General features: G+C 48.8%; 1 protein-coding gene across 1 annotated transcript in view; it reads left to right on the forward strand.

The window, feature by feature from the left end:
* The window catches only part of ATP2C2 (ATPase secretory pathway Ca2+ transporting 2), a 59,391-nt gene that overhangs the window by 19,815 nt on the left and 25,238 nt on the right, over positions 1 to 14,338 (forward strand). The window contains exons 3-7 of the mRNA XM_055306881.1: positions 1,221 to 1,337; positions 5,526 to 5,615; positions 6,929 to 6,964; positions 7,070 to 7,131; positions 10,724 to 10,832. Of these exons, the coding sequence (XP_055162856.1) occupies positions 1,221 to 1,337; positions 5,526 to 5,615; positions 6,929 to 6,964; positions 7,070 to 7,131; positions 10,724 to 10,832 (414 nt within the window). The remainder of the gene's footprint in view (positions 1 to 1,220; positions 1,338 to 5,525; positions 5,616 to 6,928; positions 6,965 to 7,069; positions 7,132 to 10,723; positions 10,833 to 14,338) is intronic.

Genomic DNA, 14,338 nt, shown 5'->3' on the forward strand with positions numbered 1-14,338 from the left:
CATAGTGATGTGTGTGTGTGTTTACTCATAATCCACCACACTTTGGGGAAGCAAATAAAAATCTACCAATACAGGGGCCTATGCCACAATCTCAAGACGGTTGGGAAATTGGTGTTTCATGCCAGCCTTTTCTCTCTCTCTCTTTCTCTCTTCCTTCCTTCCTCCCTTTCTCCCTTCCTTCCTTTATTAGAGAAGGTGTGCAAATGGGAGGGAAGGAACAGAGGGAGAGAGAGAATCCCAAGCAGGCTCTATGCCCAGCACAGAGCCCAACAAAGGGCTCGATCTCACCATCCTGAGATCATGACCTGAGCTGAAACCAAGAGTCAGATGCTCAACCAACTGAACCACCCAGGCGCCCCATCATGCCAGTCTTTTCTTGAGAATAATTCAAAAGTCTGTTTAAATTCAAGTCCTGCTTATTAGTATTAAGGGAAGGAAATAGTCTTGCCTCACCTAAATGTCTTCCCTTGTCTACCAAACATGCTTGGTTTTCTTTATTGAAATCTAGAGATCCATTCAACTTTCCCTGTCACCTCTTTCACCAGGTACAGCTTTCTTGTTGCCAACTTTTTAAAAACAAGGACACCTTTGCTGCAACCAGAATAGCAAAGTTACCTTACATAATTATCAATTTAATGATAGTTTCTGTAAAGAGCTTGAAATTATATCTGGCACAATGTATGTATGATATAGTAATTTTAGCTGTTGCTTCTAAGGAGGGGCCTTTTTTATTTTTCCTTTTTAATTTTTAATTATGGTAAAACATACAATGTAAAATTTGCCATCTTCACCATTGTTGAATGTATGATTCAGATTCTATTTTTAATTAGGAATCCCCATACTGTTCTGTATCACAGCTGTACCATTTTAGGTTCCCAAGGCCTATTTTTTTAAAGAAGAAAATATAACTGTTTCTACCTTTCTGGAATTCCTGCTACAATCTAGCTTGTTGAAATATAGGTTGAAGAGGTTGTCTCTTCTGCTATAATTATAGGGCAGAAGTGCAGTCCAGTTGAGAAAGAACTGGACTATGGGTTTTCCTTCTCTCTCTGTTCCTATTTGCTTGAGGTCTTTGAACAAGTTCCTTCTCCTTTTTGGCCAGCTGAATTTTCTTGTCCATTTTGGAAGTGGCTGGCTTTCCAAAGTGGGAGTTCTGTGCAGTGGGCTCTCTGGTCTTTCAGGGCCCATCGGTGAGTCTGTGCTTAACCGTGTCCTTCCAGGTGGACTTACGAAATGGGCTGTCCGAGTTCTCAGTGTTGCAGCGAAGGCAGGTCCATGGCTGGAATGAGTTCGTTGCTGATAATACCGAGCCTGTGTGGAAGAAATATCTTGTCCAGGTAGGTGTCATTCCTTGACATTAACCGGTGTAAGCCAGAGAGGGTGGAATGGTCATTCATTCTTTAAATATTGGTTGCGGGATGTCCTTGGACCAACATGGTGGCTGTATACTACAAAGATTAGGAAGTTTCATGCTCATTCAGGCTAGTTTTAGACGAGAGGGATGGCCATGAGTTGATCATTAACTACCCAGGCAGCTCTGATCACGAACAATAGCTGTTACATTCATAGAGGGGTTTTCACATGCTGGGCGCCATACTCATCCAGTAAATAAGGAAGCATTGACTTCATCTTCCTCTTAATCCTCATTTTGAGATGAGGAGGGTAAACAGAGAGGTTGAAATATGTCCCCCAGGCTGTGTAGGGTTGCTAGATTTAGCAAATGACAAGCAGAATGCCTTGTGAAATGTGAATTTCAGATAAATAGAGTTTTTTTAGTATAAGTATGTCCCAAATGTTGCATGGGACATAATTATACCAAAAAAAAATCCTTGTTTATCTGAAATTCACTATTAACTGGCCGTCTTACAGTCTGTCTGGCAGCTGGAGCAGTAAGTGGCAAGCTAGGGAGTGAAGCCAGGCAGCTGGCTCCAGAGCCCCCACCCTTCTTCGCCTCTGCACTTGATGCTGGCACCGTGTGTAATGGATGGCACACAAGTCGGATGCCTGGAAGCCACTGGGAAGAGGAGGGAAAAATTGGAAATACACATGGCTGCAAGTTCTGGTCTAGGAGTCAGCACCCCCACCACCTACCCAGTATCCATTCAGAAAGCCCCAGGTAACAGGCTGACTACCCAGATACCTGAAGTCATTCAGACTGCCCCGGTTTCCCCTCCTGGCCTCCCTCCTGTGCCTGCCACTTGTCTCTCTGGTCTGTGGTTCCTGGGCTTCAGCAGCCTTCCTAGTAGCTCTGCATTTAAAGCTTCGTGATTGGTCGGTTGAGGGGCCAGTCACAGCCCTCCTTGCAGCATCCTCAAGCTCTGCTCTGGGGGCGGCTCATCCACTCATTGGTCAGGTCTCAGCACACCGGGAGGTGTGATTCTTTGACGCATTTGGCACCAAAATCTGCTTCTTGGTGCACCGGTGGCTCTTGCCAGCCCAAAAGCTTCCAGGAATCCCAGGATGGAAGGAAGCAGCAGTGGCTCCTGGCAGCTGGAGTTCAGGGAAGCAGGCCATACAGGCAGTGGGGACGGCCTCCCTTCTGCCGCTGGGCCTCTGGGGTGATCAGTTCCTGCCCTCGGTGCCCCTTCCATCAGGAGGCTCTCCCATTTCCCCAACCGTCCTCCTTCCTGCCTCTGCCCTATTAAAACTGCCACAGACGCCAGCCAGGGCCTTTGCAAAAATATCTCTTACGCTTCCTAGAGCAGGGAACCTTCAGTACCAGGCACTGCGCAAAGAGCAGCAGCCAGACCAACTTCCTGCTTTTGGGGGACAGACAGCTGCGTGTGTGAGCATGGTGGGGAGAAATGAGTCAGCACAGCTGCTAGGAAATGGCCGTTCTGTTTTGGGCTGCGTGGTCAGTTTGACTAATGCCCAGAGGGGGTGATCTTGGAGCAGAGACCTGAATGAAATGAAGAAAAGAGCCATTGAGTGTCTGGAGGAGGGATGTGCAGGAGGGAGAAGTGCAAAGGTCCTGAGGCAGAAGAGGCCGGACACATGTGAGGATAACTGAGCTTCAGAAGGTGGCCTGGAGAATCCAGGTACCTGGTGCGTGATGCATGTTCAACCCTGTTTGTACATCCCTCACCTCATTTCTCTCCAACCAGATGGCAAGTCTGTGATGGGCTCGGGGCTGAAATGAAATCCTCTTGGCTCTACTGGACTGAGGTGTTCTTCCCCTCTGTACTGCTAGGTTGAATAGTGTGCCCCCAAACCCATGTTTACCTGGAACCTGAGAATAGCACCTTATTTGGAAATAAGGTCTTTGCAGTTGTGACTAGTTCAGATGAGGTCGTACTGCATTGGGGTGGCCCTAAATCCAATGGCTGGTGTCCCTGATAAGAAGAGGGGAGACACATGGAACACCCATGGGAGGAGAGGGCCACGTGACAACAGAGGCAGAGACAGCAGGGGTGTGTCCCAAGCCAGGCAACACCGGGGACGGCTGGTCACCACCAGGAGCTGGAAGAGGCAGGAGGAATTCTCCGCCAGAGCCTCCGGAGTCAGTATGGCCCCAGGAACACCTTCATATGGGGTTCTGGCCTCCGGAGCTGGGAGAGAACCCGCCTACATTGTTGGAAGCCCTCAGGCTGTGGTCGTTTATGGCAGGTGCCCTTCCTGGAGCTCGCGTGTCCCCCTGCTCCTGGACACCATCTTCCTTGGATTTCCGAGGAAAGGGTGCGGCCCCCCTGCAGTGTGAGTGCGTGGCCCGGAGCACTGGGTGCAGCCCCTCCCTGTGCGGGCTGCCCGGGGACCCCCCCACCCCGGGTCCCACCGTCAGGGGCGGTCGGCACCGAACAGTGGGACTCCACTGGCCAAAACCTTTTTTGTAGATTTTTCATTAGAGAAAATTTCAGAAACATGCATAAGTAAAGGGGCCCCCGAGTGGCTCGGTCGGTTAAGCATCTGCCTTCGGCTCAGGTCATGATCTCAGGGTGCTGGGACGGAGCCCCTGCTCCGTGGGGAGCCTGCTTCTCCCTCTCCCTCTGCCCTCTACCCTGCTTGTGCTTGCTCTCTCTCTCAAATAAATAAATAAAATCTTTTACGAATATATGCATAAGTAGAAATAATAAATAATATAATGACCCCCACATACGCATTATCTTTCTTCAATAATTATCAATCCATTTGACCCACTTTTATTCCTCACTTTTCTTTGCAGTATTTTCAAATTCTAGATATTGAATCCTTTTGCCATTTATACTTTGCTATGTATCATTAGAAGACATTTTTCTCTTTCTCTTTCTCTCTCTCTCTTTTTCTTTTAGATGTGACAATAATACTCTTGTCCCACCAATACCATTGTCACTTCATGGCCTGGTCCAGTTCAAGGTCCACAGTCAGTTTTCCCCACGGGCCTCAAAGACACCTTTTTACAGTTGATTTGTTCAAAGCAGTGTCTGAATAAATCCTACCCCCGGGATCGAGTCCCATGTCAGGCTCCCTGCATGGAGCCTGCTTCTCCCTCTGCCTGTGTCTCTGCACCTCTCTCTCTCTCTGTGTGTGTCTCTCATGAATAAATAAAATCTTTGAAAAAATTTTTAAAAAATCCTACCCCTCACTTTGCACATTTCAAGTTTCAGATATGATCACAGAAACATTGTAGCTAAGAAAGCAAAATGTCTTCAAGTTGCTCAGTCTTGAGAATTCAAAATAGATGCTGTGGCTAACTCAGGGCTGCTGGTGAAATGTCCTGTCCCTCATTCAGAGGAGATAAAGCACAGCAAGTCTGGGATGGGGAGTAAGGGGCACTAAATCCCTGCATGCACAACACTGTTGTGCTTCTTTTCATGAATCACACATCTGATCACTTTTCTCTTTTTGCCTTGGCTGCTAGGAAGCTCAAAGCCAAATGCACAGCTGCATTTTAAACCACTGAAACAGGACTTGCATATTGATATGTTAAGTCTCACCTTGATCCTGATCTTTGGTCTCCCGTCTCTCTTCTGTTTTTGTGTGTTTGTGTTTATGTTTCCTTTCAATCATCTGTAACATGAGCTACTATGTAATCTGTAAAATGAGGGAATAGATACATAAAGCAATCAAGTAAAAATCCTTTTGGGAAGTTTCTATGGGGCCTGTTTTCTCAGGAAGGACATCATAGGAGCCCTCCAAGGCAGTTACAGGAGCAGGTTGGTGTAATCGGGGCACATGGTATTGGGGAGCTGGCGTGGCAAAGGGGGCCCAGTGGCCATGCTGGAGCAGAGCTGGCAAGCCACCAGAGGGGCCAGGTCCTGCCCTGGAGTGTCATGGAGACATGGCAGGGTGAGACCAAGAACTCCAAGTCGGGGCTGGGGCTGCTATCTGGACAGGCAGTGTTGGATGACACACACCCCACCCCCCAAGAAACTGCAGGGGTAGGATTTCGGGTGGAAGAGAACCATTGGCTGGGGTGGTCTTCCTCCCTAGTCCTGGGGTCACGTGGTTGGTGCCAGCCTGGAAGCCTGGCCCTGAGGGAAGAGCTGTGTGATGGGGGCCAACTAGAAGAGACCCCACCACAACCCCGCTGCCCTGTGTTCACTCTGCAGTTTAAGAACCCCCTGATCCTGCTGCTCCTGGTATCCGCCTTGGTGAGCGTCCTCACGAAGCAGTACGAGGACGCAGTCAGCATCGCCATGGTGAGTGGTGGGGGGGACACGGGGTCCCAGCCCCCACTGCCAGGGGCTTGTGGAGTCTTTGCCCCTTTCAGCATGCAAGGAAAATGAGTTTGGCTGGGGGTTGGGGGGGTGGGGAGTACAGCAGAAAGAAAGGAAAGCAAATCCTCATCCTTCTCTGCTGCCCGTGGAGGTGTGCTGGTTCATTTTGCCATCACTGTTGGTGGATACCTGGGTGGCTTCTAGTTAGTTCTTTGCTATTATAGTGAATTCCTTTTCTATGACCCCTGGGTTGGATTTGCTGCAACCCCCTTGTGCATGAGGAACAAGGAGCAAACCATTTGTAAGCCTTTGTAAGCCATTACCCAGAGGAAACCACTGAGCACCTTTTTAAAAAGAGGTTTTTTTATTTTAAGTGAAAGTCACATGATTTAAAAAATTGGCCATTTAAAAGTGTACATTCCGGTAGCATTTGGCACATTCATAAGGTTGTGCAACCACCACCTCTAGCTAGTACCAAAATACTTCCTTGCCTTAAGAGGAGACCCCTCCCTATCCCCCACACTACCTCCATCCCCTTCCCCTTTCTCCTCCTCTTTCCCCTCCCCCTCCCATCTCCCACACCTTCCCCCCCCACTTACCGTCACCCCTCCTCTTCTCCCTCCCCATCCCCCTCCCTTCCTCTCTCCCTTCCGCCCTCCCATCCCCCCTCCCCTTCCCCCTTCTTTCCCCCTCTCCATCCCTCCCAACCCATCTCCCAGCTCCTGGCAACCCCCACTCTGCTCTCTGCCTCTATGACCCATGTAGATATTTTATATAAATGAAATCATGCGATATATGACCTTTCATATCTGGCTCCTATTGAATACCTTTTGATGACTGTCATTCCTGCTTCCCTCTATCTGTCATGTGCTCTCTTAAAATACAAAAGCCTCCTTCCCTAAAGCGGCATTTGCTCCTTTGTTGAAAAGGCGGAAGCTACATCCAAACCTTCTGGTGTGGAATGCTGTTTACAATATGTTGTGTGCAAAGGTGGTTTATAAGACAATATGTCTGTACTCTAGGATCCTGTGTTTACATCTATGCGGGAAAATCTAGAAGGGTGCCCTAAAACGTGAACCTGTGGATGCCAGAATTTGGGATGATTTTTCTGTTCTTTTTCAGGGGGGTGGGTGGGAGAGGGCTCATCTGTTTCATAAATTTGTCTGTGCCTGTTTTGCAAGAAGAAAGGAAATTTATTTGGAAAGGTGAGGTGCTGTGCCCCGCCTTCCATGGGCTCATTCACCCACTCACTTGACAGCTGGGTACTGACATCACCTTCCCCCTTTGCTCCCTAGGCTGTCCTGATTGTGGTCACTGTTGCCTTCATCCAGGTGTGTAATTACATTTCTGAGGTTTTGGTCAGGGTGACCTGGGTGTGCCGGTGGCTCTGTGGGGTTCCCAGTCTTGATTATCGTGTTTGATGTCCTGCCTGCCAGGAATACAGGTCGGAGAAATCCCTGGAAGAGCTGACCAAGCTGGTTCCTCCTGAATGTAACTGGTAAGTCAGAGATTCCCTGGAACTTTTTGGTTCATCAGAGGAGCCCATGGGTTGGTGAGTTTGGCAAAAGTTTGGCAACATTTGTGTCTCTTGTAGTGTGATGGAGGAGGACCGTGTCTTTCCAAGGGTTGGGAGACCTGGCATCTGCCCTGCCAACATATTACTCTGTGTCATTGGGCATGTCCTTCTACTTCTCTGGGCTCAAGTCTCTCGTCAGAGTCTAATCAGGGAGCCTGGGCTGGGGCTGTGCACAGATGGTGGGAATGGCTTTGGGAAGAAGGCGGTCCACAAAACCCGTGGGAGGGTGTGCAATGCTGCGCCCATTTTTCCTATGGAGGGCATTCAGAGGTTGCATTAGATTCTCCGAGAGGGGATGAGAGGATGAGGGGCTAGAACAGGCCAAGGCTCCAGGCCGCTGGGCTGCTGGGTGAGATGACACAGGGATGACCTCCAGCCAGGTGCCCCACCACCCCGCCAGCCTCTTTCCTGCCCGGACATTTCCACGGTGCCTCCTGTTATCACACAGCCCTCACCAAAGATGTTTAAGAAGGAGGAAGGAAAGACAAAACCTCAGTGCTGTGTGATAGAACTTTCTGGAATGTTCTGTAATCCATGCTAATACAGCACCACTACTCACACAGGACCACTGAGGAATTGGGTGTGGCTGGGGCTACTGGAGAAGTGAGCTCTTCATGTTCTTAGCATAAGTAGCTGGTGGGGGCTCGTGGGGGCCGTTCCCGGGACAGCCGAGGCTTAGAGTCGCTGCCGGGGCTGCCGCCCCTGGGGAGGAGATGACACACACACAGGAGAAAGTATTTGGGGCCTGGCTTTTTCTCCACATAATTTCTAGTATACCAGTAATCCACATGCTTTTCCTCCTTGTAGAAATGGTCTGATTTCAGAAAAGGTCTAAGTCTGCACCCCCTCCCTTGACTAGCTCTGCTGAGGTTGCTTCGGGGCCATGTGTCTTTCCCAAGTAAGCACGTGTTGCTCAAAAGTAACTGAAAGTATCTCACGATCCGAGGGGCTTCATAAGGGTTTAAGCGTATAGTAACTCTGTTTTCTGAACGATGATAACATATATTTGGATATAAATGGCACAGTGGTGCCCCATGGCTGCAGATAGAAAGATCTGGTGGGATGAGTCCCGCCTCTCAAGGAGCCAGCGAGCAAGGGGCGTGTGTGCGTGGTGTGTGTGTGTGTGTGTGTGTGTGTGTGTAGAATACAAGGCAGAGAATAACGAGTAACAGAGACAAAAAGAGGATGATGTGGAAGCGCAAGAGAAGGGGAGTCAATTCTAGAAGGTTCACCGGGGTCACAAAAAATGTCTGGGCTTAGTAAGTAGACGAACAAGGCTGTCAGAAATCCAGATGTGAGATGGGTGATGTCATCATCTGAACAAACAGAAACATAAGCGATTTATGTGACTGATGATCTGATCTTAAGTTTAAATATCAAATCTTGGCCTTTCAGGTGAATAGTATGCATTATTAACGTGCCCGGAAGTCATTTCTAAAAGATGATATTATGTTCAAGCACAGCGGTGGCAGGCAGGTTGGTAGAACTCAAAGGGCACTGAAGATAGGCAGCCCCTGTCTCGGCATCTGAGGCCTGTTGTACAAGCCAGAAGAAACCCCTGCCACGCAGGCCCCTCCTGGGTTCCCCCCATCCTCTGCCCTCAGTACATCTTAATTGAGCATCTACTGTGTGCCAGGAGGAATGGTGCCAGGGTTACACAGATGAGCAAGAAGGGAAGGCCTTGGCCTTCGGAGTGCTCATGCTTGTACCAGGGGAGGCAGATAACAAAGTGAAGGGGCAAGAGGACTGTGGACTCTGGCAGGTGCAGGACAGCCAAACAGCCCCCCACACACACACCCACAAAGCCACAGGAAAACCACCCAGAGATGTATCAGCAGTTGCTGGAGGAGTGGGACCGGCTCTGAATAGCTGGTGATCCAGCTGCCCTGATCTGACATCTGAGGAGGAGCTGGTATTTCAGTTGAGACCTGAGGAATAGAAGGAGCCGGCCATGGGAAGAACTGAGGGAGCAGCAGGTGAATATCTGATGGGTGCTCTTGGTTCCAGAAACAGCTCAGCCACACAAAACAGAAACTGTGTCGTCTCATGGCAAGGGATTTGAGGTGGGAAGGACAGTGTGGTTGGTTAGGTTGAGAAGATGCTGAGGACCTGGTCCTTTCCTTTCTTCACTTTGCCATCCTTGGCTTGTTGGTTCTGTTGTCTGGCTGGATCCCCTCAAGCTCCTAAGACACCGGCCACAGCTCCAGGCATCAGAGCCAACAAATGAAGAAGCCACACGCACGCGCATCTACGATTTATGTGACTGATGATCTGATCTTAAGTTTAAATATCAAATCTTGGCCTTTCAAGTGAATAGTATGCATTATTAACGTGCCCGGAAGTCATTTCTAAAAGATGATTTTATGTTCAGGCACAGCGGTGGCAGGCAGGTTGGTAGAACTCAAAGAATGAGGAAACCTCTCTCTCGAGCCCGCAGTGAATGTCCACTCGTGTCTCAAAACCCAGTGTTCTGGAACATGCCTGTGCCTAAGCCAGTCATGGGAGAGGGCGGGATCACCCTGATGGTCTCACTGAGTCAGGACCCACTCCCTAGAACAGACGGCTGTGGAGGGAGGGGTGGATATCTGAACAAGAGCGAGTTTTGTTAACAAAGAAGAGGGAAATGTCCTCTTCAACGTCCAAGGTTAGCAAAAACCTCTAGAGTAGAAAGAGCTGGATGTGTTTGAGGGCTGGGTGGCCTGAGAGAGGGAGCAGCAGGGATGAGGGAGGGGGGAGGTCCAGGTCAAGGGGGCCTTAGCAGGGCCTTCGAGATTGAATCCAAGGTCATTGAAAGTCATTAGAGGTTTGGAGCAGGAGGGAGCTGGGATCTGATTCTTGCATTTTAAGAGCTTTCTGGCCACTGTGTAGGTGACAAATTGAAGGGGGCCAGAGGTGGGGCAGGAGTGCAGCTGGGGCTGCAGCATCCAAGGGGGGGTGGGGGGACGTGTGGTGGGCCAGCAGGTGGAGCCTGTGCGTGGAACCGCATGCATTGTTCCTGGCACTGCTGTGAGGAGGGCTCCTGGCCCACTGGGAAAGAAGGTCCCAGGCTTCTCCGTCACTTACAATGCTCCCTCCCCCACCCACCCCCCATCAGCTCTGATGAGGCTCTTCCACACCGAGGGCTGGAGATGGCTCTCCATTACCAGAGTGGTGTCTTCTCTGAGGACAGAAGTGCTGCTAGCTCCTGGTTCCATTAAGGAAGCTTTAGAGCTGCTGACCTGCCCCTACAGAAGCTTCCGGAGGCCATGTGGCTCTGCCTTGTTTCCAGGCAGGGTAAACAATAGTAGTAGCCCCAATTTTTCAGATGAGGCCCCGGGTCTCCCAGAAGCCACACACTTTTCCAAAAGTCTTCTAGGGTATGAGAATTTAAAATACAACAAAACCATAAAGGCACAAAGGTTTGTCCATAAGTGAAAGAGAAAGTGTGATTCTCTATTCTTTGCTCAAACTTACTAAAGTGTGCAAAAATGGGATGTGATCAGCGTGCTTTTGCTTTCTACCATTTCAAATGCAGCATAAGAGAAGGAAAGCTCCAGCACCTGCTTGCACGAGACCTGGTTCCTGGAGACATTGTGTCCCTCTCGATCGGAGACCGCATCCCTGCAGACATACGTCTCACCGAGGTGAGAGGTCCTGAAGCCTGGTCTGTGCCATGTGCAGACACTTAGCTTATTGGAGGCAAGCATTTTCTCTTGCTCTCTCTCTTGCACTCTCTCTCTCTCTCTCTCTCTCTCTTGCTCACATACACACACACACACACACACACACACACGTGTGCTCATACATGCACATACACAAGACATGAAATTAGCAACCAAGCTAATTTTATCACAAGGCCCCTCAAATTCTATTTCATAAATTATTTATTCCCATTTTCAGTAAAAGCCTAACAAAGTTTGGCTACGTGAGTTTCTGGTTTACAGCGACTACAGTAGCAAATTGTTGGAGGTGTTGGAAATTGGGGCGGGGGGGGACTCTGGGTTTCACATCCTTGCCCTGCATCTCCCAGCTGTGACTTTGGAAAGGACCAGCTATTCTGGGCCTTGGTTTCCTCATCTATGAAAGGGGCCACCATTCGTCTTACCTTGAGGAAGTAAGACCCGGAGCTGCTCAGCCCAGTGCCTAGTGTGACATGAGTGGTCACCGCATATCAGCAATGGCTTCAGAAGCCCCTTCCCTGCTTCTTCAACAGTCCCTGAAACAGTTTTTAAGGCCCTGGGTAACTCTGCATTTCCACGATTTTTCCTCCTGCCCTGCTTTGGTTAAATTCAGTTGTACCTGCTATTGACACCACATAATGCTTTCTTCCGTCTCCCCCTTGGTATTTTGCAATTCCACTGAACAATCAATAGCTTTGTTTATTCACAGTGGGTTATTTGTGTCAGCTATTAAATTCTGAGATCCAGGAGAGCTTTATGTGGAGTTGAAAGTCACTTAGGTCCAGGAAACAACAGGTTTGTGAAAGTTCTCTAAGTTAGTAACCCAAATACTAGGCTTTTTGCATCATGTGTGAGGGTCACAAAACATTCTGTCTTCCCATAGTTAAGACAAAGGCCAAGGCCTGGGGGGGGAGGCTGACCTGGACTCGCCAGTAGAGCGGGGTCATTGCTTCTTCCTTCTCCTCTCCCACTTCTGACATGAAAAGAGTATTGAATGGGATCTGTCAGGGCTCCAAGTAATGCTTTGTCTCTGAGGTGGGAGATGGCGGGGTATGAGGAGACAGGAAGAGACTTGTCTGCACATGAGCTGGAAGTGACCAGATTGCCTTCAGGCCCAGCCACCTCTGGGTGGTCACTGGTATTGTGTGGCTTCTGTGCTTTGACTATTTTCAGCCACTCACCCCCTTAGCTGACATGGTGCCTGGGAGGTCACCAGCCACTCCACTCCCTTGTGCCCCACTCCAAAGCCTTCTGCTGCGGATCTGATCTGACGAGAACATCGGACTGTCATAATTACGCTCCTGGATTCAGTCAATGGAGGGGTTCCCTTTCCACTGTTGACTTACTGTTTTTATTATGGGGTTACCTAACCATGAACAAACATAAAATTAGGTACAAATTCCATGTGATTCAAACTTTATGCAACTGTAAACGTCAGCCAGATTTTCCAAGTAAGTACAACTTACCCCAATTATCATCATGTTCCATTAGACAGTGTTTTCTGGAAACTAAATCCCTGCCTGCCAGGGGGATGTGGTGCTGATTTCTGTTGCCTGTGGTCTGTGATGTTGGCAGGCAGCCAGTGGTGCTAGGTGACCTTCCCTTCCCATTTCTTCCTTCATCGTGTTAGGAGCTCCTCCAGCTAGTCCTTTGACTTTCCCTTGATGTCCTGGAGATAAAAAACAAACACACATGATCAGTTCATGGTTGTTTGACTGTGGTTAATAGAGTAAGAGAAATATGTAGGCTTCAATGGGCCAGGGATTTTCTCCTCTCTTGCATATTGAGACACTGGAAATGGAGCTTCCAGAACCAATATGGCAGCTCCATCACGGAACAAAGGACCAGGGCTTCTTCCAGTCCCCTACTCTGACCTCCTGAGGGTGTGACCATCCTTTTAATGCTTGTAACATGGCTTCTGGAGCCACTCCTACAAAGGCCCAGGTAGGGAGAAAGAAGATGCCAGAAGGATGAAGAGGGCCTTACAGCTCAGCCACCTTCACAGAACTTACCCGAGACTGTCAGTGATTTTTACTTATGTCCAGTTGTCCAGAGGGTAGAGGCACTGTGAGCTGTAAGGGAAGCTGGGAAGTAGTATTTGGGGGGGCACATGGTTACCCCCAACTCCCAATACCATTCCCAGTGGGGGTTCTTTTAGGAAGAGGGGGCATGGACATTATACAGGCAAGGGGTAGCCCTTGTCATCCTTGGGGACTGGGCTCCCATGGCAGTGTGCATAGTGGTAAAAGGTAGTTACTGAATTTTTTATATTTGAGAGTGTGGAGAACTCACTAGCCTCTATTTGAATAATACTGATCCCACTGTTCTCTTGTGAGTTCATAGAAGATGGCTTTTCCAATTTGGTCTTCTGTGCTTAAATGACAAAGTCCTTAGGGGCAGAACTCAGCCTGGACCCCTTCTATGTTCTGCACAGTATCTGGCACAGTTCTGGCTACAGGAGACTCACCTCTTGAGTGGTACCTACTGGGTCTGTGTCAGTGTCAGTTTTGCAAGATGATTCAAGAGTGTAGTTTCTGGAACCAGAGCCTTGGTTCCCATGTCTGCTCTGCAATGAAGTACCTGTATAATCTTGAACAAGTTACTTGAGCAAGTTACTTAATCTCCCTGTGCCTCAGTTTCCCCATGTGTAAAATGGAGAAACCAATAGCATCTTTCCTGGAGAGTGTGGAGATTAAGAGATAGGCCTTGTGAAGTGCTTGGCACAGAGCGTAGCCCATCCTAGGAGTTCTGGAAATGGGAGTACCTCCCTTCTCTTTTCTTGGTACGTGCGTGCGTGTGCGTGTGTGTGTGCACACGTGCACACATGTGTGCTGTGTCCATGTGTGGTTTCTGGTGTTAACGTAACCTCAGGCTGTTACTGAATAACCTGGCTCAGTGATGCTCGAAGCACATGGATTGAATGGGAGTCTCTGAGGTGAGCAGGATGTGGCGTGTCCAGAGAAAGGCACAGGTGCTTTGAGAGGTATATTCTTTTTTAAAAGATATTTTATTTATTTATTCATGAGAGACACACAGAGAGAGGCAGAGACACAGGCAGAGGGAGAAGCAGGCTCCCTGCAAGGAGCCCGATGTGGGATTTGATTCCAAGACCCCAGGATCACGATCTGAGCCAAAGGCAGATGCTTAACCACTGAGCCAATCAGGTGTCCCCGAAAGGTATATTCTAAATTAACCATTGCTAGAGTTTTTTCTAACGTTATAAGTTACATTAAAATTTTAACTAACGTTAAAGAAGGTATGAGATGTTTTTCAAGAGGGGCCACACATTTAAAGCTTGTTCAATTCCCAGAGGCCATGTTCTCATACTTGCTCCTTGATTCTGATGTGTTCCTTGTTATCTGTTGGCAAATGGCATTAAGGTGCCAGATACCATCCTGTGCTTTTTCTGGTCATGTGTTTTTGTGGGGTTTTTTATTATGGCAAAATTTAAAAAACCAAAAAACTTTGTT

Source organism: Nyctereutes procyonoides, unplaced genomic scaffold, assembly GCF_905146905.1.
Source record: "Nyctereutes procyonoides isolate TBG_1078 unplaced genomic scaffold, NYPRO_anot_genome, whole genome shotgun sequence".
Taxonomy (NCBI): Eukaryota; Metazoa; Chordata; class Mammalia; order Carnivora; family Canidae; genus Nyctereutes; species Nyctereutes procyonoides.